The 21,345-nt window shown below is 37.8% G+C and overlaps 1 protein-coding gene across 6 annotated transcripts in view; it reads right to left on the reverse strand.

Moving 5' to 3' along the window:
- Positions 1–21,345, reverse strand: part of NSD3 (nuclear receptor binding SET domain protein 3) — a 113,977-nt gene that overhangs the window by 73,659 nt on the left and 18,973 nt on the right. For all 6 annotated transcript variants that reach the window (XM_030817119.1, XM_030817118.1, XM_030817116.1 and 3 more), the window contains exon 2: positions 5,161–5,879. In XM_030817119.1, the coding sequence (XP_030672979.1) occupies positions 5,161–5,835 (675 nt within the window). In that variant the 5' untranslated portion in view covers positions 5,836–5,879. The remainder of the gene's footprint in view (positions 1–5,160; positions 5,880–21,345) is intronic.

Here is a 21,345-nt window from a genome sequence, read left to right on the forward strand (position 1 = left end):
TTATTAAAACCCAAGAGATTCATTAAGATGAGTATATTACAGGCCAGGTGCTGTGGTTCACGCCTGTAATCCCAGAACTTTGGGAGGCCGAGATGAGCGGATCACTTGAGGTCAGGAGTTCAAGACCAGCCCGGCCAACATGACGAAACCCCGTTACTACTAAAAATACACAAAAAAATTAGCTGAGTGTGGTGATGCACACCTCTAATCCCAGCTACTTGGGGAGCTGAGGCACAGGAATCGCTTGAACCCGGGAGGCAAGAGGTTGCAGTGAGCCGAGATCGTGCCACTGTACTCCAGCCTGGGTGACAGAGACTCTGACTCAAAAAAAAAAGAAAAGATTAGTAATACACATCAAATCTGTCAGAATTTCAAAGCCTTAATAATATTACTTATATAAATTTCAAAAACATTGAGTAAAATCATAGTCCCTAAAAGAACAAAAAACTAATGTCAACATTAAAGTTGGAAAGAAAATTTTAAAGGTAATAAATTGTGCATTTTTATTTTACTTTCTGAATGACTTAAGTTTGTAACCTTAAAAATAAAAAATGTGGGCCAGGTGCAGTGGCTCACACCTGTAATCCAAGTAATTTGGGAGGCCAAGGTGGGTGGATCACCCTAAGGTCAGGGGTTTGTGACCAGCCTGGCCAACATGACAAAACCCCATCTTTACTAAAAATACAATAACTAGCCAGGTGTGGTGGCACACACCTGTAATCCCAGCTACTGAGGAGGCTGAGGCAGGATAATCGCTTGAATCCTGGAGGCAGAGGTTGCAGTGAGCCAAGATTGCGCCACTGCACTCCACCCTGGGCAACAGAGTGAGATTCCGTCTCAAAAATAAATACATAAAATTAAATAAAAAATGTGTACAATAAAGAACATTTTGCATATAAAGAGTTTCTAAGAATTTTAAGGCCTAATACTTTGAGGCTAGAGAACCAAACCTACTACCTTAGTGTTCATAGGACTGATCCAGCCACTCTGCTTTTTATAAGGGGATATGGCAAACTAAGAGTTAATGAGACTCTGCCTTAGTGGATTAGCCCACTGAAGTGCTGATAGGAGACCAGTGACTGTTTGAATAACAGGGCCTACGCTCACATGCCTGAGGCATTCCACCTGCCAAGGAGGAAGACATGCAGAAACACAGCCACATGTTTCTGATTTGGTGGGAGGAAAAACAGCTCATGCAGATTTTTAAAATATACAATTTCAGTAGTGATCTCAGGTCTCCTGCTGCCTAGATGTTTGGACACATTTTCATCGTTGAGAAGATATACTTAGTTTGTTCCAAATAACAGCCACTCTTCAGAAGGCCAAACAGCTTAGAATTAGGGGGAAATACTTACACATCAAGTACTAAGAACAAAGTAGCAGGTGAAATCTTAAGGTGTTGTGTTTATTTGTTTGTTTTTGAGACAGAGTCTCATTCTGTCACCCAGGCTAGAGTGCAGTGGCACGATCTTGGCTCACTGCAATCTCCACCTCCCAGGTTCAAGCAATTCCTGTGCCTCGGCCTCCCGAATAGTTGGGATTACAGGTACCCACCACTACGCCCGGCTAATTTTTAAATATTTTTAGTAGAGATGGGGTTTCACCATGTTGGCCAGGCTGGTCTTGAACTCCTGACCTTAAGTGATCCACCCACCTCGGCTTCCCAAAATGCTGGCATTACAGATTGAGCCACCATGCCCAGACTTAAACATGGAACTCAACTATATGAGATTTTGTTTGCTCAAAAAAGAACCTATGAACCTATGAGTGGGCTTTTAAGGAACAACAACAAAGTAAAGTAAAAGAAAAAATCTATATAAAAGCAAATCCAGCTCCAGGAGATTTATATCAGACGTTTTCTCCAGGAATACGTTTTTCAGCTTTCCCTGAGGCATCTGGGGGAGGGAAGCTGTCCAGTGAAGTCAGTGGACGCTTCTTTGGGCTTCCCTTTCACTTCTCAGTCCTCTACAATGCTAGACACCAAGGGCTGGGACCCCTATGGACAACCAGTAGGCATAGGGTATTGACTATTAAAACACTTAAAACAACTGTCCTGAAGGAAGCACTGTAGATGTTGTTCAAGTTAAGGAAATCTAATTTGAAAACATATGCAGTTGTGAAACATTACACACATCTCTAGCTTAGCAAAAGCATGACATTAACAAATGGGCAAGAGCCGTGGGAGCTCTGGCTTTGAAGGTCTGTGGTCAGAATGGACTACAACTTCTACAATTGCCCCCGTGTGTGATACAATTCCAATTAATCAAAATTCAATTAACAAGAACTTACCTCTTTACTTCTTTGAAGGAAGAGAAGAGAGAAGAGGGGAGAAGGAGAGAGAGAGAGGCAGAGAAGAAGGGAGAGAAGAAGGAAGGAATGGAAGAGGGAAGGGACGAGGGGGTAGGACGGAAAGAGGGAGGAATGGGGCAGAGAGGGGAGTGGGGGGGAGGGAGGGAGAGGAAGAGGGAGAGAAGGAGAGAGGCAGAGAGAGAGAGAACGAACAAGAAAAAAACCTGGATTCCCCCCAAGACTTGACTTTCAGGCAATGCTCCTAGTAATATTCCAGGCAGTCAATGCCACTTTCTCCAGCTATGCTTTTGGTCAAATTGATATTCCTTTATCCCAAGCTATTGTAAGATCCTAAACAATCAAACAGTAAATTTTGCTCATCATGATTCAATAAAAGGGAAAATGAATTAAAACCCTTAAATTAAAATCTAAACATTTGGGCCAGGCGCAGTGGCTCACGCCTGTTAATCCCAGCACTTTGGGAGGCCGAGGCAGGCGGATCACCTGAGGTCGGGAGTTCAATACCAGCCTGAACAACATGACCCTGTCTCTACTAAAAAACAAACAAACAAACAAACAAAAAACAAAATTAGCCGGGCATGGTGGTATGCCTGTAATCCCAGCTACTCGGGAGGCTGAGGCAGGAGAATTGCTTGAACCCTGGAGGCGGAGGTTGCAGTGAGCCAAGATTGCGCCACTGTACTCCAGCATGGGCAACAAGAGTGAAACTCCATCTCAAAAACAATAAAATAAAATCTAAACATTCTAATCCTGAGCTATAATAGTTAACTGAAGGTTTATGTGATATAAAGAACTAGGTATAGCATATATCTAACAAAGACAGAACTGGTTTTAGAATCTCATTGCAAAATGACTACTAGAAACATCACTGATTACTCTTTATCTCATTACCCAGTTTTATTGTCTTCGTGGCATCTAAAGCTATCTGAACATATGTACACACATATACATATATGTATATATACATATATACGTGTATATACACATGTATAGGTATGTATATGTATGTGTGTATACATATACATACGTATGTGTGTGTATACATATACATACGTATGTATGTGTATGTAGTATACATGTATGTATACATACATATGTATATATGCATATGTGTGTACATAAGTTCAGATAGCTTTAGATGCTATGAAGACAATATATATGTATATGTACATATATACATATACATATACGTATATATGTATATGTACATATATACATATACATATATCGATATATGTATATATCCATATATGCATATATGTATATATACATATATCGATATATGTATATATACATATATGCATATATGTATATATACATATGTATATATACATATATGGATATATGTATATGTATATATGTATATATACGTATATATGTATATGTATATGACATATGTATATATACATATATACAAATATGTATATATACATATATACAAATATGTATATATACATATATACAAATATGTATATATACATATATACAAATATGTATATATACATATATACAAATATGTATACATATATACGTATATACACACATATACAATATATGTATACATATACATATATACACATATATACAATATATGTATACATATACATATATACATATACATATATACACATATATACAATATAGTATACATATACATATATACACATATATACAATATATGTATACATATACACATATACTATATATGTATATATACATATATACATATACATACATACTATATATGTATATATACATATATACATATACATACATACAATATATATGTGTGTGTATTTTCTGGCTCCCCTCACTAGAATATAAGCATCCTGAGAGCAGGCATCTCTACTTTTCATTCATTGTCATACCTTTAATTCTTAGAGCATTGCCTAGCACACAGTAGGAGAAGTATTTCACCAACATTTGTTAATGAATAAATAAGAAAACTATAAAAAATGAGAAAACATGTTGAAATGTCACACTGGGACTTGTGAGAGTCTAGAACCATTGTGACCTTTACTCCAGAAAAACATCACATATGAGTTGTATGAAGTAATAGAAGCCAGCTACCAAGGAAAAGATGAATAGGTAAGAAGTAAACATTTCTTTGAACAGAAAATAAATTAACTTATTCAGGCATAACACATATAAAAGCAGATAGCTGTCACAAAAATAGTTTTCCCAAGTCAAAGTTTAGAAAACATTTGCAATTTATATTATGAACTCTTCATTTAAGCTAGAATTATTTGTTACATACTGATTATCTTATTGCTAAGCAAATTCACACTGAAATCTCAGATATTAAAAAATTCAGCAGCATATATCTTAAGTTACCTATAAAGGATGACTTTTATAAAAACTCACCTGAAGTTTTAATCAATATTTATTAATACTAACTCTGATTTTAATAAAAAGATTTCTATTATTCAGGTTATTTTGTAGCAAACATTAGCAATGAGTGTTAAATCTAAGCTCTACTGGAAAAAGTTGGTCTAAAATAATGAAAACCCAATATAATTAGCTATCTTCTCTTTGCCTTTCCTCTTCATTTTCAAAAACCAACAGTCTATTGTAAGCAAATAAAAATAACCGAGGCCATTAGGACAAAGAAACATAAGCAGCGAGATTCGTTTTACATGTTTTTAAAATATTTCTTAACTAATCATGTCCATTCATATATTCAACAAATACTCAGCACCTATTATAATATTCCAAGCACTTTGCTAGTGGTTAGAAAAAAGAAGTTATCAGAAAGATTCATATTTAAAGAGATAAAAACCAAAAAGATCTCTTGAACTTCCAGTAAATGTGAAATATAACAAAATTTTTCAAAACGACTTTTCAACTCACATTTTGTTCCTCTGGTTCTAATTTGGGGATTTTGTGTGACTTGCGCTCTTCAGATCTCGATGAGTCATGCTTGTTGCTTTTTTTCCTCTTTTCTTTTCTGCTTTCATGCTTTGATTTCGTGTGCTCACTTGCCTGTACTTCATTTAAAAGGTCTCCACAAAGGGAAGACTCAAACAATTCCCTGCCATTCTGGATAGTTTTGGTTATTTTTAGTTTAATTTCAGGTGAGCCAGTCTTCTTTGGAATCACAGTTTGTGGTACCGAAGGAGGAGGTGGTGGCTGTGGAGGGGAAGGTTTTTCCAGAATTTCATGTGGTCTTGTGTTTGGAATTTCTGAATGGTAATAGTCAGTGGGGCTAAAGTTTCTAACTGCACCAAAGCCATTGGCTGACCCATTAGGATACTGATTATATGACTGGTATTTGGTTTGAGTTTCATACACACTGATTGATGATGGATACCCATTTGTGAGTGGAGGAAGATCTTCTGTTGTAGCTGGGTACTGAAAGCCTTGCTGCAAGGTAGCTTCATATGGTGTCTGGCCACCATCTTCAGCAATGTCACTGTTGTTATCAAAGGCATCCTCCTGACGGATGTTGGCGGAGTCAATGAGTTGAGGTGGTTGCTGAATTGTGTTTCCCATGATCCCTTGCATGAAAGAGAAAGAGAAATCCATTGTTCTGCTCCAGCATCCTTAACTTTCCCTTTCTCTCATCGGGCCTAAAATTACAAAAAAGGGGATTAGAAGGTGTTAATATTCTCATAGGCTAGAGGCTAATCAACTGAAAACGATTAAACTAAAATGTTTTGAATTCAATTTTCATATCCAGATATGCATAGACATTAAATATTTCTAAAACAGATAACCAATATAATTCTCAGGGCAGATATGCATAGACATTAAATATTTCTAAAACAGATAACCAATATAATTCTCAGGGCAAATACCTTTTATCTTCAATGCTTATCTGTTTGAAATTCCTGATTACTTTCACAACAACTGTGCCAACAAGATTTTATCATCACTGCCAACACACGAAATAGTTTTGACATTCCTTTTTATTTCCCAAGTTAGAGATCGTAAGTCTCAGGTTAAAACTGGTGTTTGCAAAATAAGCAGTGTGCTGACACATATCAATCTGCTTCCATAAGAGCTTCTTTTAAAATCATTCATATTTTGTCCAGTGGTTGTTTTTATTATAAAAATAATAAAATGTTATTGCATTTTTTTTTTTGAGACAGAGTCTCACTCTGTCATCCAGGCTTGAATGCAGTGGTACAATCATGGCTCACTACAGCCTCAACCTCCCAGGCTCAGGTGATCCTCCCATCTCAGCCTCCCCAGTAGCTGGGACTTAGGCATGCACCACCACGCCCAGCTAATTTTTGTGTTTTTTGTAAACAGGGTTTCACTATGTTGCCCAAGCTGGTCTTGAACTCTTGGGCTCAAGCAATCCGCCTGCCTCAGCCTCCCAAAGTGCTAGGATTATAGGCGTCAGCCACCATGCCTGGCCTGCAAATATTTTAAACACCAACGTGAAAAGGTCTGTTCCTCTCCCCACTTCATTATTCCCACTCTTCTATGCCAAGACAACCACTATAAACACTTTGATGGGTATTCTTTCACATATTTCTCTACATTTTTACATATAAATTTTTAAAATAGGGCTTATTCTGTGACTTGCTTATTTAACTTAACAATATATCCCAGATATACTTCTACATCAGCATGTATAGACAATGTTCATACATATTCATTCTTTAAGTGGTTGCATAGTAAACAAACATGGTATTTGTATTTAACCATTTGTGTACTGATCATCAGTTTCTCACAATTGTTTGATATAATAAATACGTCTGCAGAAAACCTCGTTTATTTTTACTTATTTTTCTTTTCTTTACTCTTTTTTTCAAATAGAGACAGGGTCTTGCTATGTTGCCCAGGCAGGTCTCAAACTCCTGGACTCAAGTAATCCTCCTGCTTCAGCCTCCCAAAGTGCTGAGATTATAGGCATGAGTCACCATGCCTGTCCTGAAACATTCTTGAAACTTTGTTTTTGTACACATATATATTTCTATAGGACAGATTTGAAATTTTGAGAGATACTGTAAAATTGTTCTATAGGTTATACTATGTCAATGAACTCTCATACCAATAGTGTGTGCTTCTCTATAGTTGCCAGTATCTACTTATTTTTTTACTGTAATTTCTTTCTTTCTTTACATATATATATATATTTTTTTATTATACTTTAAGTTCTAGGGTACATGTGCACAATGTGCAGGTTTGTTACATATGCATACATGTGCCATGTTGGTGTGCTGCACCCATTAACTCTTCATTTACATTAGGTATATCTCCTAATGCTGTCCCTCCCCCCTTCCCCCACCCCACAACAGGCCCCAGTGTGTGATGTTCCCCTCCCTGTGTCCAAGTGTTCTCATTGTTCACCTATGAGTGAGAACATGCAGGGTTTGGTTTTTTGTCCTTGCGATAGTTTGCTGAGAAGGATGGTTTCCAGCTTCATCCATGTCCCTACAAAGGACATGAACTCATCATTTTTTATGGCTGCATAGTATTCCATGGTGTATATGTGCCACATTTTCTTAATCCAGTCTATCATTGTTGGACATTTGGGTTGGTTCCAAGTATTTGCTATTGTTAGTGCCACAATAAACATACGTGTGCAGGTGTCTTTATAGCAGCATGATTTATAGTCCTTTGGGTATATACCCAGCAATGGGATGGCTGGGTCAAATGGTATTTCTAGTTCTAGATCCCTGAGGAATCGCCACACTGACTTCCACAATGGTTGAACTAGTTTACAGTCCCACCAACAGTGTAAAAGTGTTCCTATTTCTCCACATCCTCTCCAGCACCTGTTGTTTCCTGACTTTTTAATGATCGCCATTCCAACTGGTGTGAGATGGTATCTCATTGTAGTTTTGATTTGCATTTCTCTGATGGCCAGTGATGATGAGCATTTTTTCATTTGTCTGTTGGCTGCATAAATGTCTTCTTTTGAGAAGTGTCTGTTCATATCCTTCGCCTACTTTTTGATGGGGTTGTTTTTTTCTTGTAAATTTGTTTGAGTTTTTTGCCAGTATCTACTTATTTTTAACAAGTGGTATACATAGCAGAAGCATCTGGAGTACTTTTACAAAATATATGTGTCAGGGTCTGTCTCCTGAAGATTCTAATTGAATAAATCTGGGGTGGGGTCCTGGGCATAAGTTTTTTAAGACTATATCCCCGGTAATTTTGATGCATATTCTTGGTTGGATCATTGCATTATAATCTTTCAATTATTGCATCTCCTCTAGTAAGTGTCTGAAGATGCCTACATTATGTAATAACGTTACAATATAGATAAGCATCTGTTAGAAAATGCTACAAGACCACCCTGCCTTGTCATAAGGCTTGACAGGTGCACATCACAGGATAGAAGATTAACGGACAATCCATATATTATTTTGATAATCCCATAAACATTTCTTCTACAAAGTTTTTTTTTTGTGAGACAGAGTCTTGCTCTGTCGCCCAGGCTGGAGTGCAGTGGTGCAATCTTAGCCCACTGCAAGCGCCGCCTCCCGGGTTCACGCCATTCTCCTGCCTCAGCCTCCCGAGTAGCTGGGACTACAGGTGCCCTCCACCATGCCCAGCTATTTTTTTTAGTAGAGACGGGGTTTCACCATGTTAGCCAGGATGGTCTCGATCTCCTGACCTTGTGATCTGCCCGCCTCGGCCTGCCAAAGTGCTGGGATTACAGGTGTGAGCCATCATGCCTGGCCTCTTCTAGAAAGTTCTAAAGCAGGAAGGACAAACCAGTTTTCACAGCTATATCAACTCTGATGAACTGATTGTAGCTTCCTGGAATACTGTGAAGAAGGATCCTGAGGCTGGGCGCCATGGCTCACATCTGTAATCCCAGCACTTTGGGAGGCCGAGGTGGGTGGATCACGAGGTCAGGAGTTTGAGACCAGCCTGGCCAATACGGTGAAACCCTGTCTCTACTAAAAATACAAAAATTAGCTGGGCATGCTGGCAGGTGCCTGTAATCCCAGCTACTCGGGAGGCTGAGGCGGGAGAATCATTTGAACCCAGGAGGCAGAGATTGCAGTGAGCAGAGATTGCACCATTGCATTCCAGCCTGGGCAACAGAGTGAGACTCCGTCTCAAAAAAGAAAAAAAAAATTATGCAGCCATAAAAAATGATCAGTTCATGTCCTTTGTAGGGACATGGACGAAGCTGGAAACCATCGTTCTCAGCAAATTATCGCAAGGACAAAAAACCAAACACCGCATGTTCTCACTCATAGGTGGGAATTGAACAATGAGAACACATGGACACAGGAAGGGGAACATCACACACCGGGGCCTGTTGTGGGGTGGGGGAAGGGGGGAGGGATAGCATTAGGAGATATACCTAATGTTAAATGAAGAGTTAATGGGTGCAGCACACCAACATGGCACATGTATACATATGTAACAAACCTGCATGCTGTGCACATGTACCCTAAAACTTAAAGTATAATTAAAAAAAAAAAGGATCCTGAGGCTACATTCCAGTTTGACTCTGTTAATAACAGAATCATTAACAATGCCTATTATTAATAGATTAATAGACTAACAGTGTCTACCATCTTGGTTCCAGTAGGATCTGCTGTAATAATAAAACAACCCCAAACAGCAAATGGAAGAGGGAAACAAAGCTGACAATACACTTTTCAAGGTGTATCCAATTATACAGCCACTGTTTGTTCTGCTGTTAGCAAATGGAAATGATTTTGGAAACCCTAAAATTACAAACAAATGAATAAGACTGCACACAAGAAATTGAACTGTGTGTACTGCTTTACATTGGTGGGGGGTGGGAGGGATCCAGAGCACTCTCATTTTCTTAGTGTCACCTCAGGGTCAGGCACTTTACACATCAGCTCATTTAATCATCACAACTCTGCAAGATAGGGATTGTGATTTCTGGTTCATAGGTAAAAGAAAGTGAGCTTCAGAGGGGTTAGGTGGCCTGCTTAAACCACAAAGTGGGAGAACTTGAATTTGGATCTAGGCATGTCTGACTCTGAAGTCCATGTTGTGTTTGTTTGTTTTGAGATAGGGTCTCACTCTGTTGCCCAGGCTGGAGTGCAGAAACACACAATCACAGCTCACGGCAGCCTTGACTTCCTGGGTTCAGATGATTCTCTCACCTCAGGCTCCCAAGTAGCTGGGACTACAGGCATGCGCCACACCTGGCTAATTTTTTGTATTTTTTGTAGAGATCGAGTTTCACTATGTTGCCCAGGCTGATCTTGAGCTCCTGATGTCCATGATTTTTACTATTTTATCACTTCTGTTTCCCTCAGCTATCAGTTCTGGGAAAAGAATTCTTTTGTTCAGGTACTTTATTCCTTGGTCACTACCAAAATCACAAATATTCTAATAACCACCATTAACACTTACATAGCACTTTGTATATGCCAGGCACCATTCTAAGTGCTTGACATAAGTACTACGTTTAATCCTCCCAACAACATTCATGTAGCTATTATCTCCTATTATACATAGGGAAATAGAGGCCCAGAGAAGTTAAATAACTTGCTCAAGTGCACATGGCTAAGATTCAATCCAAGATTCACCCAGGCTGGAGTGCAGTGGCACGATCTTGGCTCACTGCAAAAAACCGCAGTTCCAGGGTCTGTGCTCTTGATTAGCATACCATATTTACTGACAATGTTTAAGAACTGAAACATTAATTTAACTTTTGGCAAAAATGTATAGCTCGCAGCAACAGACATAAGAAGGAAATGTTTAAAAATTCTGTTAACAAGCATGGAGCAACTACACAGGCAGAATTCAAAAGTTCTCATTTATACCTCCAACTTGAAGGCAAGTCAAATAATGACATCTAACAAGATGCAACCTGTGTTTTTGGTTCTTGTAACTGTCGTATACAAGATCAGCTTCCAGATTCGTCTCCCAAATTATAGTCTTCAGGGTTTTTCAGGCATATGTATTCGCAGACTGAGATTTCTGATGCTTTTGACTGAGTTTCAAACACAAAAAGTTTTATATTTTCCCCTTTTCCTGTCTTCTCTAGCCCTAACTCCAAATATTTCATTTTAGTCTGAACTAAGAAAATAACATTACCTTCTTATAATTACACAGGAGTCCACGGAGTGAACACATATACATTCATACCACAGAGTGTTTTCATATACATTTGTATTTGATCCTCAAAACAACTCTGTCAGACTGACAGGGCAAGCTGTGCATTAACTTCATTTTTTAGGTAACTACATAGAACACTTCAAATACTGACTTTCCAAGACCACAAAGCTAATTAGTGATAAAGCTTGAAAAATAATCAGTCTCCTGAATTCTAATCCTGTGCTCTTTTTCACAACATCCCACCGCCAGAGAATAACCAACTACTTAAGGACAACTACACTAAACGTTAAAAGTCATTAGTTCAAAACTGAATGCACTGTGCTTTTCCTAGTGCAATGTCCCTTTCAGACTACCCCAGTCTGTCATTGCTTCCACCACTTTTCTAGCTTCCCAGACTAGAAATCTCAGGCTCATAGGTGATTGATTCTTCCCTCTTTGTTAAGCCATAAAACCAGTCATTTAGCAAATCTTGCATTTTCTTCCTTTGAAGTATTCTTCCCAGTGCTTAGACCGAATCTAAAGTGAGGAAATAATCAGACAAATCCAAGATGGGGGATATTCTCCCAGACGGCTGGCCTGGGTTCTTCAAAAAGGCTAATGTCTAAAACAAACAAAAGGTGGAAAGACTATTCTAGATTAAAAGAGACAAGATTTATCAACCCAATACAATGCAAGAACTTTGATTAAATCCTGGATTTAAATACACACAAACACACAGATTAAACAGATATTGTGGAGATAACTAGAGAATTTTAAAATATGAACTGGCTTTAAACAATGGAGCTATTAATTTCAAGGTCCTGATAATGCTATTCTGTTTATATACGAGAATGTTCTCATTCTTAGGAGAGCTATGCTGAAATACGTGATAAAGAGATAAAGTGTCATGGTATCTACAACTTTCAAATGGTTGAGGGTTTTAAAAACGGTACATATACCTAAAGTAAAGCAAATGAGACAAAATTTTAACAACTGGCGAATCTAGGTGTTGAATGTAATATTCTTTTAACTTTTCTAAAGGTTTGAAAATTTTTAAACTGAAAAGTTTGGGGAAAAAAAAACATGATTTGGCTAGTGTTTGGAAGAAGTACTAAAAATAAAAAGCTGCAGGTACCTAAAGTGGTATGAGCCTCCATTAAATTCTGGTGCCATGTTCTAAGCAAACAAGCTAAAGGGGCCACATTGTTATATTTTCTAGAAACCGTAAGCATGAAGAGGGCCATACTTCTTCATATTATGCCTCCAAATAATACAACAATGCAATCAAGAAAGCAGTTTTGGTAGTTCATAAAAACAGATATTTTGGGACTACGTGTAAATTTCTTTACATAGTGATTTTGATGGGCAGTGGAGTCTGGCGGCCAGCCTTCACACAGCAGACACACCAACTGATACAATGGTTAAGACCTTACTAAATTAGGAGGCTCTACTGAGCACCATGCTTGAGAGTACAGGTTCAGAATCAAACTAAGTTCAAAAGCATACTTCAAGTCCTGCTGGCTGTGTGACTTTAGGCAACTTATTTAGTATCTCTAATCCTCAGTTTCCTTAGCCAGAAATTGTGGATACCTGTAATTGTGTACCTTGTACAGGGCAGCCATAAGAATTAAGAGTTAATCCATCAACAGCACTTAAGACAGTGCCTGGCATACAGTTAGAGCCTGGCCACTTGTTGGCTATTATTATCATTCATTGCAATGCTGGGCACACAGAACTGGTAAAAAGTTTAAAAAAAAAAAAAATCACCGACCTAAAGGTACTTTCAATCTCTTTAGCAAGATAATGTAAGATTTTGTGAGTAAGACACATAAAATAGTAGCAAACAATGTGAAACAGAAGGTGACTAAGAATTCAATTGTGTTACTACTACAATTATAACAGACATCTGAGCAGAAGAAAAATGCTGGGCAAGGAGGCATTTAGGCCATGAGAAACAAGTAGGATGTGGAAGTAAGATGTTCTTCACACATTGCTTTTCAAACTACTTGGATAGGCCATCAGAAATTCTTACACCTTTGTCCTTAATAAATCCCTGATAAAGATAGTGTGTTCAATTTATTTTTAAAGCAATAATATTAATGGCTAAGATTTGAGAGCTTAATGTCAATAGTATTCTAAACATTTTACATTTGTTATATTATTTTACTTCACAGAAAACCCCTTTGAGGAAATACTATTACTATCCCATTTTACAAATGAAAAATCAAGGCCAGTATGATCAAATAACTTGCCATAGTCTGAGATCAAGTAAATGGAGGGTTCAAACACACACACTGTTCCACAGCATTGGCTCTTAACAAGTAAGCTTACTTCCCACAATCCCTAAATATGTAAAGTGAACAACAACAGAACCTCACTTCACACTTCTCCACTCCCACTCCCAGAGTTAACTAACAATTTGGTGGGAGACTAAATAATTGTACTAATCTGTCCATTCTAATATGTACTTTCAAGTAAATGAAATCACCACATAAAGCCATTTCTGATAAATTCATCCTCTGAACAATCTTTCTAGGCTAATTTTTTAAAAAAGATAAATCAATCAATGAATACTTCTAATTTTGCTGAAACTATACAGTTTTAAATAAGCAAAAAAAAGTTGAAAATTATCAATCAAAGCTTTAGTGCTCTTATTATTTACCAACTTATTCATGGTGGTGGGGGGTGGTGGGCTGATAATAGAAAAGTTTATAGAATCCTAAGCCAAATCACAGATACAGAGTTGAAAAAAACAAAAACAGGAAAAGAAATCAAGCCAGGCATGGTGGCTCATGCCTGCAATCCCAGCTCCTTAGAAGGCTGAAGTAAAGGGCCTGTTTGAGGCCAGGCATTCAAGACCAGCCTGGGTGACACAGTAAAACTCTTTCTCTAAAATAAAAAAAAGAGCAAGAGGGAGAAAGAAAGAAATCATGTTACGTGCTTCAGAGGAACAATTTGAGCCTATAAATATCAATTAAGTATTCATAATGTGCTAAATTTATAGTTTAAGTCACTATAACAAATTCATAAACAATTATTTCTGTGGAATGTATTGCTAGATTCTACTTTATAGAATTACATGTTGTGCTGTATATATTCATTTTTTTCTATGTTTAAAACGCCAGTCTCTTCTCAATAATAGAAACTTTATATTTAATTATACTTAAAAATTCCTTAGGCTGGGAGCAGTGGCTTACGCTTGTAATCCCAGCACTCTGGGAGGGTGAGGTGGGTAGATCACCTGAGGTCAGGAGTTTGAGACCAGCCTGGCTAATATGGCGAAATCCCGTCTCTACTAAAAATACAAAAATTAGCCAGGCATGGTGGTGCGCACCTGTATTCCCAGCTACTTGGGAAGCTGAGGCAGGAGAATTGCTTGAATCCAGGAGGCGGAGGTTGCAGTGAGCCAAGATTGCACCACTGCACTCCAGCCTGGGTGACAAAGCGAGACACCATCTCACAAAAAAAAAAAAAAAAAAAAAAATTCCTTACATTGATATCATTATTTAAGCCTTTTGGAATTAGAAGTGGTTTTAAGATGTCATCTAAATTGTCTATTTCTGTTTTCAGACCCAGCTACTCTACATACACATTCCTAGGTTAATTTGTAAATCTAACCACAACACTCTCCTGATTAAAATCCTTCAATGGTTTCCCATTGCCCAGAAAAAGGCCAAGCACTTAGACTGACAGATCATATAAGGCCCTCCAAGCATGGTCGTTAACCTACCTCTTCAACCTCAAGTCATTTTTGTACTCTAGTAACATAAAATCACTGGAAATTTCTGTGCACACCATGATTTCACTCCTCTGTGCCTTTACTAATGTTATATCCTATCCATAATATACCCTTTTCCTTTTTTATTTTTTTTTGCTTGACTCTTAACCATCTTTTGAGCTCAGAATGTCATTTCCAAGAAGTAGTCACTTAAACTCTAAGTTAGTCTAAGTAACTTTCCTCTGTGTTCTAAGATATTCTATGCGTGCCTCTCAGAATTAATCATAAAACAATCTGTTTATGTGAGTTTTCTTAAGAGCAGGAAGTAATGTTATTCCCATATATGCTCTTGGAACCCAACTCAAAGGCTCAGAGGAGGGGTTTCAATGAATCTTTTAAACTAAACTGCATAAACTTAAAGAAGTTATTTTATATAAATGAAATGCTTCACAGAGCTGCTGTGGGTCTTTACATGGAGGTAGTAACAGAATAAAAAAGCAATTACAATCTCCTCAGGTAATATCCTTGGCAAAATGAGACTAACAACTAGCTCACTTAGATGCCACTGAGATTCTCTTTAGTTCTAGACTTAACTTTCATGAAGGTTTAAAGTTCCAAGAGACTGGAATGAAGTCAAATAAACTTCCAGAGAGTGTTAATCCAACCAAAGACCAAGATATATTAAAAAAAGAAACTCTTATGAATATATATTTAAAACCTTATTAATGTAGATCTGAAATTCAGAACGTAGAAGCTCTCAAAATATAATTGTCATAGTTGTAGTTAACTGAATCAGCATGAAAATCAGTCTATTTTCCAAAGCTGTTCTAGTAAACATAATCAACCATACTATAAAACAAAGTATACTTGATAGATGTACATTAGAATTTTTACAGCTAGAAAAAAACAGTGGAATATAATATGATTTTCACAACACAGAGGAAGAGGGTGGTCTTCCTTCACCCCAAGATAAACAAGGGATCCAGATGTTTCTTTATATGAACTGTCGCAAGGAATATTTCTCAAGGTTTATGATAAATCCACACTCAATGTGTTTCCATAGTAACAGGAATGGAGTACATGCAGATAGCCTATAGTAATGAACCAGCTATGCTGGTTCTTGAAAACCTGGCATGTTTGGCAATTTATGCAGCAAAAACATTACTTAAAAAAATTTTTTTAAAGATACACAAAGTTAAAAAACTAGAGGGTCATTTTGTTTTAAATGCAGGACATAAAGACAAGCTTAAGCATAGATTCTGTGAAGTATGAAGAGAAAGCTATTAAATATATTCATACACTAATTTCTAACTGAATGATCACTTAATGTTTCAGTGATCCTGTATTTGGATCCTGTCTTTGAAATCAATTTAATATGTACATACACGCAGAGCCCCCCTAAAAACATCTTCTGAATGTGACTCACATTTGATCACAGAATATAAAGATCTCCGGGTGACAGCATCAAGGGAGATTCTCGTTTTACAATTCTTCCCCAAATTGACACCAAGAAGAAAATGGGGGGAAAGGAACAGTTAATTTTTTTTAATATGCTCCATTATTTTCAGTACATGGGTTTGGTAGGGTGAAACCAGAAACTCTATAAAGAAAAAATGCATAACTATAGAAAGATGCTAAAATCCTCTAATGTCAGTTTTTAAAAAAGACTCCATTCTTTCTGGTTCTGTGTTCTACTAATATTTTAATCTAGGTATATGATCAGAGTAACCCTTTGACTATAAGTTATAAATTCTGGTATTGCCCATTTAGGTTTTCATAATTAAAAAATTTTTAGTAATATAGTAACAAATGTGTATTGTTTAAAAATAATGGAGGTATGTTTTTAATGCTATTTATTGTGAAACTGCAAGCCCCTCATCCCTTTTTGAAGTAGTACATACATATTTTTAAAGGACCCAAACACATACCTTTAAACATCAGCAAAACGAAACTGCTATGAAGTATGAACAGAAGCAAAAGTCAATTTCTACCCTTAGGACAGGGCACAAATTACACTAAAAATCAATATTCTTCCTTTGCAAGCCATGAGTCCTTTCTAATCACATTTTAAATTCACCCTCACCCCACACGTACACAAGAAAAAGCAGAAATGGGGGTGTGGACTTCTGGGGGAAACAAAAAGTAAAAACCAACCACCTGGTTCTAAGAACTTGACCACGCCCCTATGGTACCAAAAAGGAAATGAACAAAAATGTTTGTCTTTTATTCACTAAAAGCAGCTAGAATCGATAGGATCTAATCTAGCCCTCACTACAGACAAAAGCAATACCAAATTTGGTACAGTGACTATACAACTCAATGTTAACTTTCAAACAAAACGGATCCTGCCTGAAAATGTCTTGTCAAGGAAGTAAAAATGAAATTACGAATGCAAGTGATTGTTCTATTTGTCTTTAGATTATTTTATCCTTTGAGGGAACAAACACCATCTATAAAATAGATCTCACTATTTCATCCACAAACAAAATACAGTGCTTTTAGTGGCATCCAAGTGTTATACAGTTGGCAGTTACAGTTATCCAAAAAGTCTGAACCACGATAGTACAAATGCAAATTATTTCTCACTAAAATGTTGGCATTTCCTCTCAAACAATTTTTTTTTTTTTTGAGACAGGGTCTCAGTATGTCACTGAGGCTGGAGTACAGTGGCACAATCACAGCTCATGGCAGCCTCAACTTCCTGGGCTCAGGTGATTCTCCCACCTCAGCCTCCCAAGTAGCTGGGACTATAGGCGTGCACCACCATGCCTGGCTAATTTTTAAAATTTGTTGTAGAGACAGAGTTTTGCCATGTTGCCCAGGCTGGTCTTGAACTCCTGGACTCAAGCAATCCTCCCACTTTGGCTGGGATTACAGCCATGAGCCACTGTGCCAGTCCAAACAATTTCTTAAATTCCCATGGTAATGCATATACTTGGACTTCTCAGATTCAAAGGCTATTACATATTAATTTTATAAGCACTTAACATATTTTTAGTTCTCCTATAGCTTTTTTAATGAAAACTTGAGGATGTCAAAATTATGAGGTTTGAAAAGACTGCTGGTCAAACTCTGAATCATTTAAAAAGGTTTACTACCATTCTGGTTGAGGCTGACTCTTTCAAAGTTTAAGGCTATGATTTAGGGGAAAACATTTTCCTGCACTACTTTTCGGCAGTTATACTAATAAAATATCAATTCTCCAAATGACAAAAAGGGCTTACAGCATTTTAGTATGTAAAACAAATGTTCTATATTAGTAAACCTTATCTGTATATCTTGACTTAAAGGTACTTTCCGTGGTAGCCTTTTAGAAAGAACTCTAAGCTGCTGACTAATTTCTGGGTTAAACTGGAAAATCTGCTTGCTTAAAAAATAAACAATTTGGGAAAAATACATTCCCTTTATATTTTCATGTAATTTTACTCACTTTCCTCCAAGACGTGAAGCAAATTATGTCATTTTTGTATAATTACTAACCACATGCATCCAAAACAAAGTAGTCTAGCTCCATCTATATATAATAAACTCAAGATGTATCAACAGAAGTTACCACTCCAGAACAGGACTTGTTATATGACATTTAGTCATTAAATAACTAAGCAAAAGCATAAGAAGGACCACTCTTTTCAATAAATGAAGGAGAAATAATTTTTCTTTTGAGACAGAGTCTCACTCTGTCACCCAGGCTGCAGTGCAGCGGCAGGATCTTGGCTCACTACAACCTCCGCCTCCGAAGTTTAAGTGGTTCTCCTGCCTTAGCCTCCCGAGTAGCTGGGATTACAGGCATGTGCCACCAAGCCCGGCTAATTTTTGTATTATTAGTAGAGACGGGGTTTCATCATGTTGGCCAGGCTGGTCTCAAACTCCTGACTTCAAGTGATCCACCCGCCTTGGCCTCCCAAAGTGCTGGGATTACACGTGTGAGCCACCACGCCCAGCCTAATTTTGGCATTTTTAGCACAGATAGGGTTTCACCGTGTTGGCCAGACTAGTCTCCAACTCCTGGCCTCAAGCAAGCTGCCTGCCTTGGCCTCCCAAAGTGCTAGGCTTATAGACACTGCTCCTGGCCAGAAATAAATTATGTTTGATACTTGAACAATAAAAGCAAAAGACGGAAAGGGGCCGGGCGCGGTGGCTTACACCTGTAATCCCAGCACTTTGGGAAGCCGAGGGGGGTGGATCACGAGGTCAGGAGATCGAGACCATCCTGGCTAACACGGTGAAACCCCGTCTCTACTAAAAATACAAAAAATTAGCCAGGCGTGGTGGCAGGTGCCTGTAGTCCCAGCTACTCAGGAGGCTGAGGCAGGAGAATGGCGTGAACCTGGGAGGCGGAGCTTGCAGCGAACCGAGATTGCGCCACTGCACTCCAGCCTGGGCTCCGTCTCAAAAAAAAAACCAAAAAGATAGAAAGGGACAAGTGTCCTGGATGACAAAGGAAAATATCTAGGGTTAAGAAGCTGGGGGTGTGACGACGGGGAGAGAGGATGCAGGGGACCTCAGGCATTTTTGGCTTAGAAAACAAGTTCTGACCTGTAGTGGAAGAGAGAGGAGCTCCTTTCCAAAGACCTACTATAAACCAGTACCTAAAGACTTCCATTGAGAACCTTCTTGGCTTCTTAATATCACAGGTTTCAAATGATCTAGATTTTTAGAAGGGCTTTTCTTCATATGTTGCAAAACCAAATTATAAGTATTTAATGAAAGCACACTATAAAATTCCAGGAAATAAAAACAACTTATATGCCAGCGAATATGGACAGACTGAAAGTTAAAGGACATGAAACTAGTTCATCCTTGAATTCCCAGAGCCAACTATAGTGCCTGGCACATTATCAATAAACAAATCAATCCAAAACAGAATAGAGTATTACAGTAAGGCGGGGGGGGGGGAGGGGGGTCACAAGATTGGATTAACAATTTAAATAGTTTAATATGTGCTAATACCATTAAGTAGTATTATTGAAATATCACAGGCTGTTTTTTAATGGCATGGATTTTGAACTGAGTGTACAGATTTGCTTTTTCCTTCCTAAGAAAGCCTCATAAATGTAACATCACTCAGAGGAAAACACAAAAAAATTTTGCCCCAATTATTTTTAAACTTTTTAAAAAGTTTAGTATGCAATTTTTTAATTTTAGCAAGTAATCTTTTCATTAGAAAATTAAAATTAGATATGTTATTAAGTGCTGAAAATACAGAGTGTAAATACATCATCCAAAAGAATCACAACTTGACAAGAATTTTTTTCCAAGAAACTTTAAACATTTACATAACCACATTAAATATGATGTGCTCTACCATGAATCTAATAATAATTCTACAAGCATATATAAACAATTGACAACATATTGTGATTCATATTTTCCTAAACAGTGGGGATATTATGACATGAAGCTTTGTCTTTTGTATCAGTATACAAAACCTACATTCACTATGAACAGAATAAGAGAAACTGTCACAACATCATCACTGTAGAACATAACACATGATGAGAATCTGAAACTCTAAAAAGACTTCCTTTTTTGTATCATTTATAGACTAATACAAAACCTGTGCTCAACATAAAATCAATTTATTTTGGAATGTCACGAGATATTTAGGTGTCTTTGAGTAACTTCAGTGCTCAGAGAATTGCCAAATGTGCGCTGATAACTGAAGTTCAGATTTATCTTTAGTTTCCAAAGTGAAGTGTAGTAGCAGTGCCTTCAGTCATGGAAAGAAAAACAAAACGAAACTACTTCCGTGTTAACGAAGGTACTGCGTACTTCTACATCTTGCTCACTGCTGTATCCCCATCCCCTAGTATGTGAAGGAAGAAAGCTGCTAAAACATGCTGCAATGGAGAGATTATCCTAGACTATTGAGGTGGACCCAACATAATCACAAGGATCCTTATCATCCTTTTGGTGGGAAGGATCAGAGTCAGAGAGAGATTTGAAGACTGCTGACTTTGAAAATGGAGGAAGAGGGCCGGACATGGTGGCTTATGCCTGTAATCCCAGCACTGTGGGAGGCAGAGGCGGGGGCTCACTTGAGGTCAGGACTTTGAGAGCAGCCTGGCCAACATGGTGAGACTCTGTCTACTAAAAATACAAAAATTAGCTGGGCATGGTGGCGCGTGCCTGTAGTCCCAGCTACTCTGGAGGCTGAGGCAGGAGAATCACTTGAACCTGGGAGGCAGAGGTTGCCATGAGCTGAGATTGCACCTGCACTCTAGCCTGGGTAACAGAGTGAGACTCCATCTCAAGAAAAAAAAAGGAAGGAAACAGCTAGATAAATCAAGGTAACAGTTTCTCTCGTAGAGCCTCCAGAA

This window comes from Nomascus leucogenys, chromosome 8 (genome assembly GCF_006542625.1).
Source record: "Nomascus leucogenys isolate Asia chromosome 8, Asia_NLE_v1, whole genome shotgun sequence".
NCBI classification, from domain to species: domain Eukaryota; kingdom Metazoa; phylum Chordata; class Mammalia; order Primates; family Hylobatidae; genus Nomascus; species Nomascus leucogenys.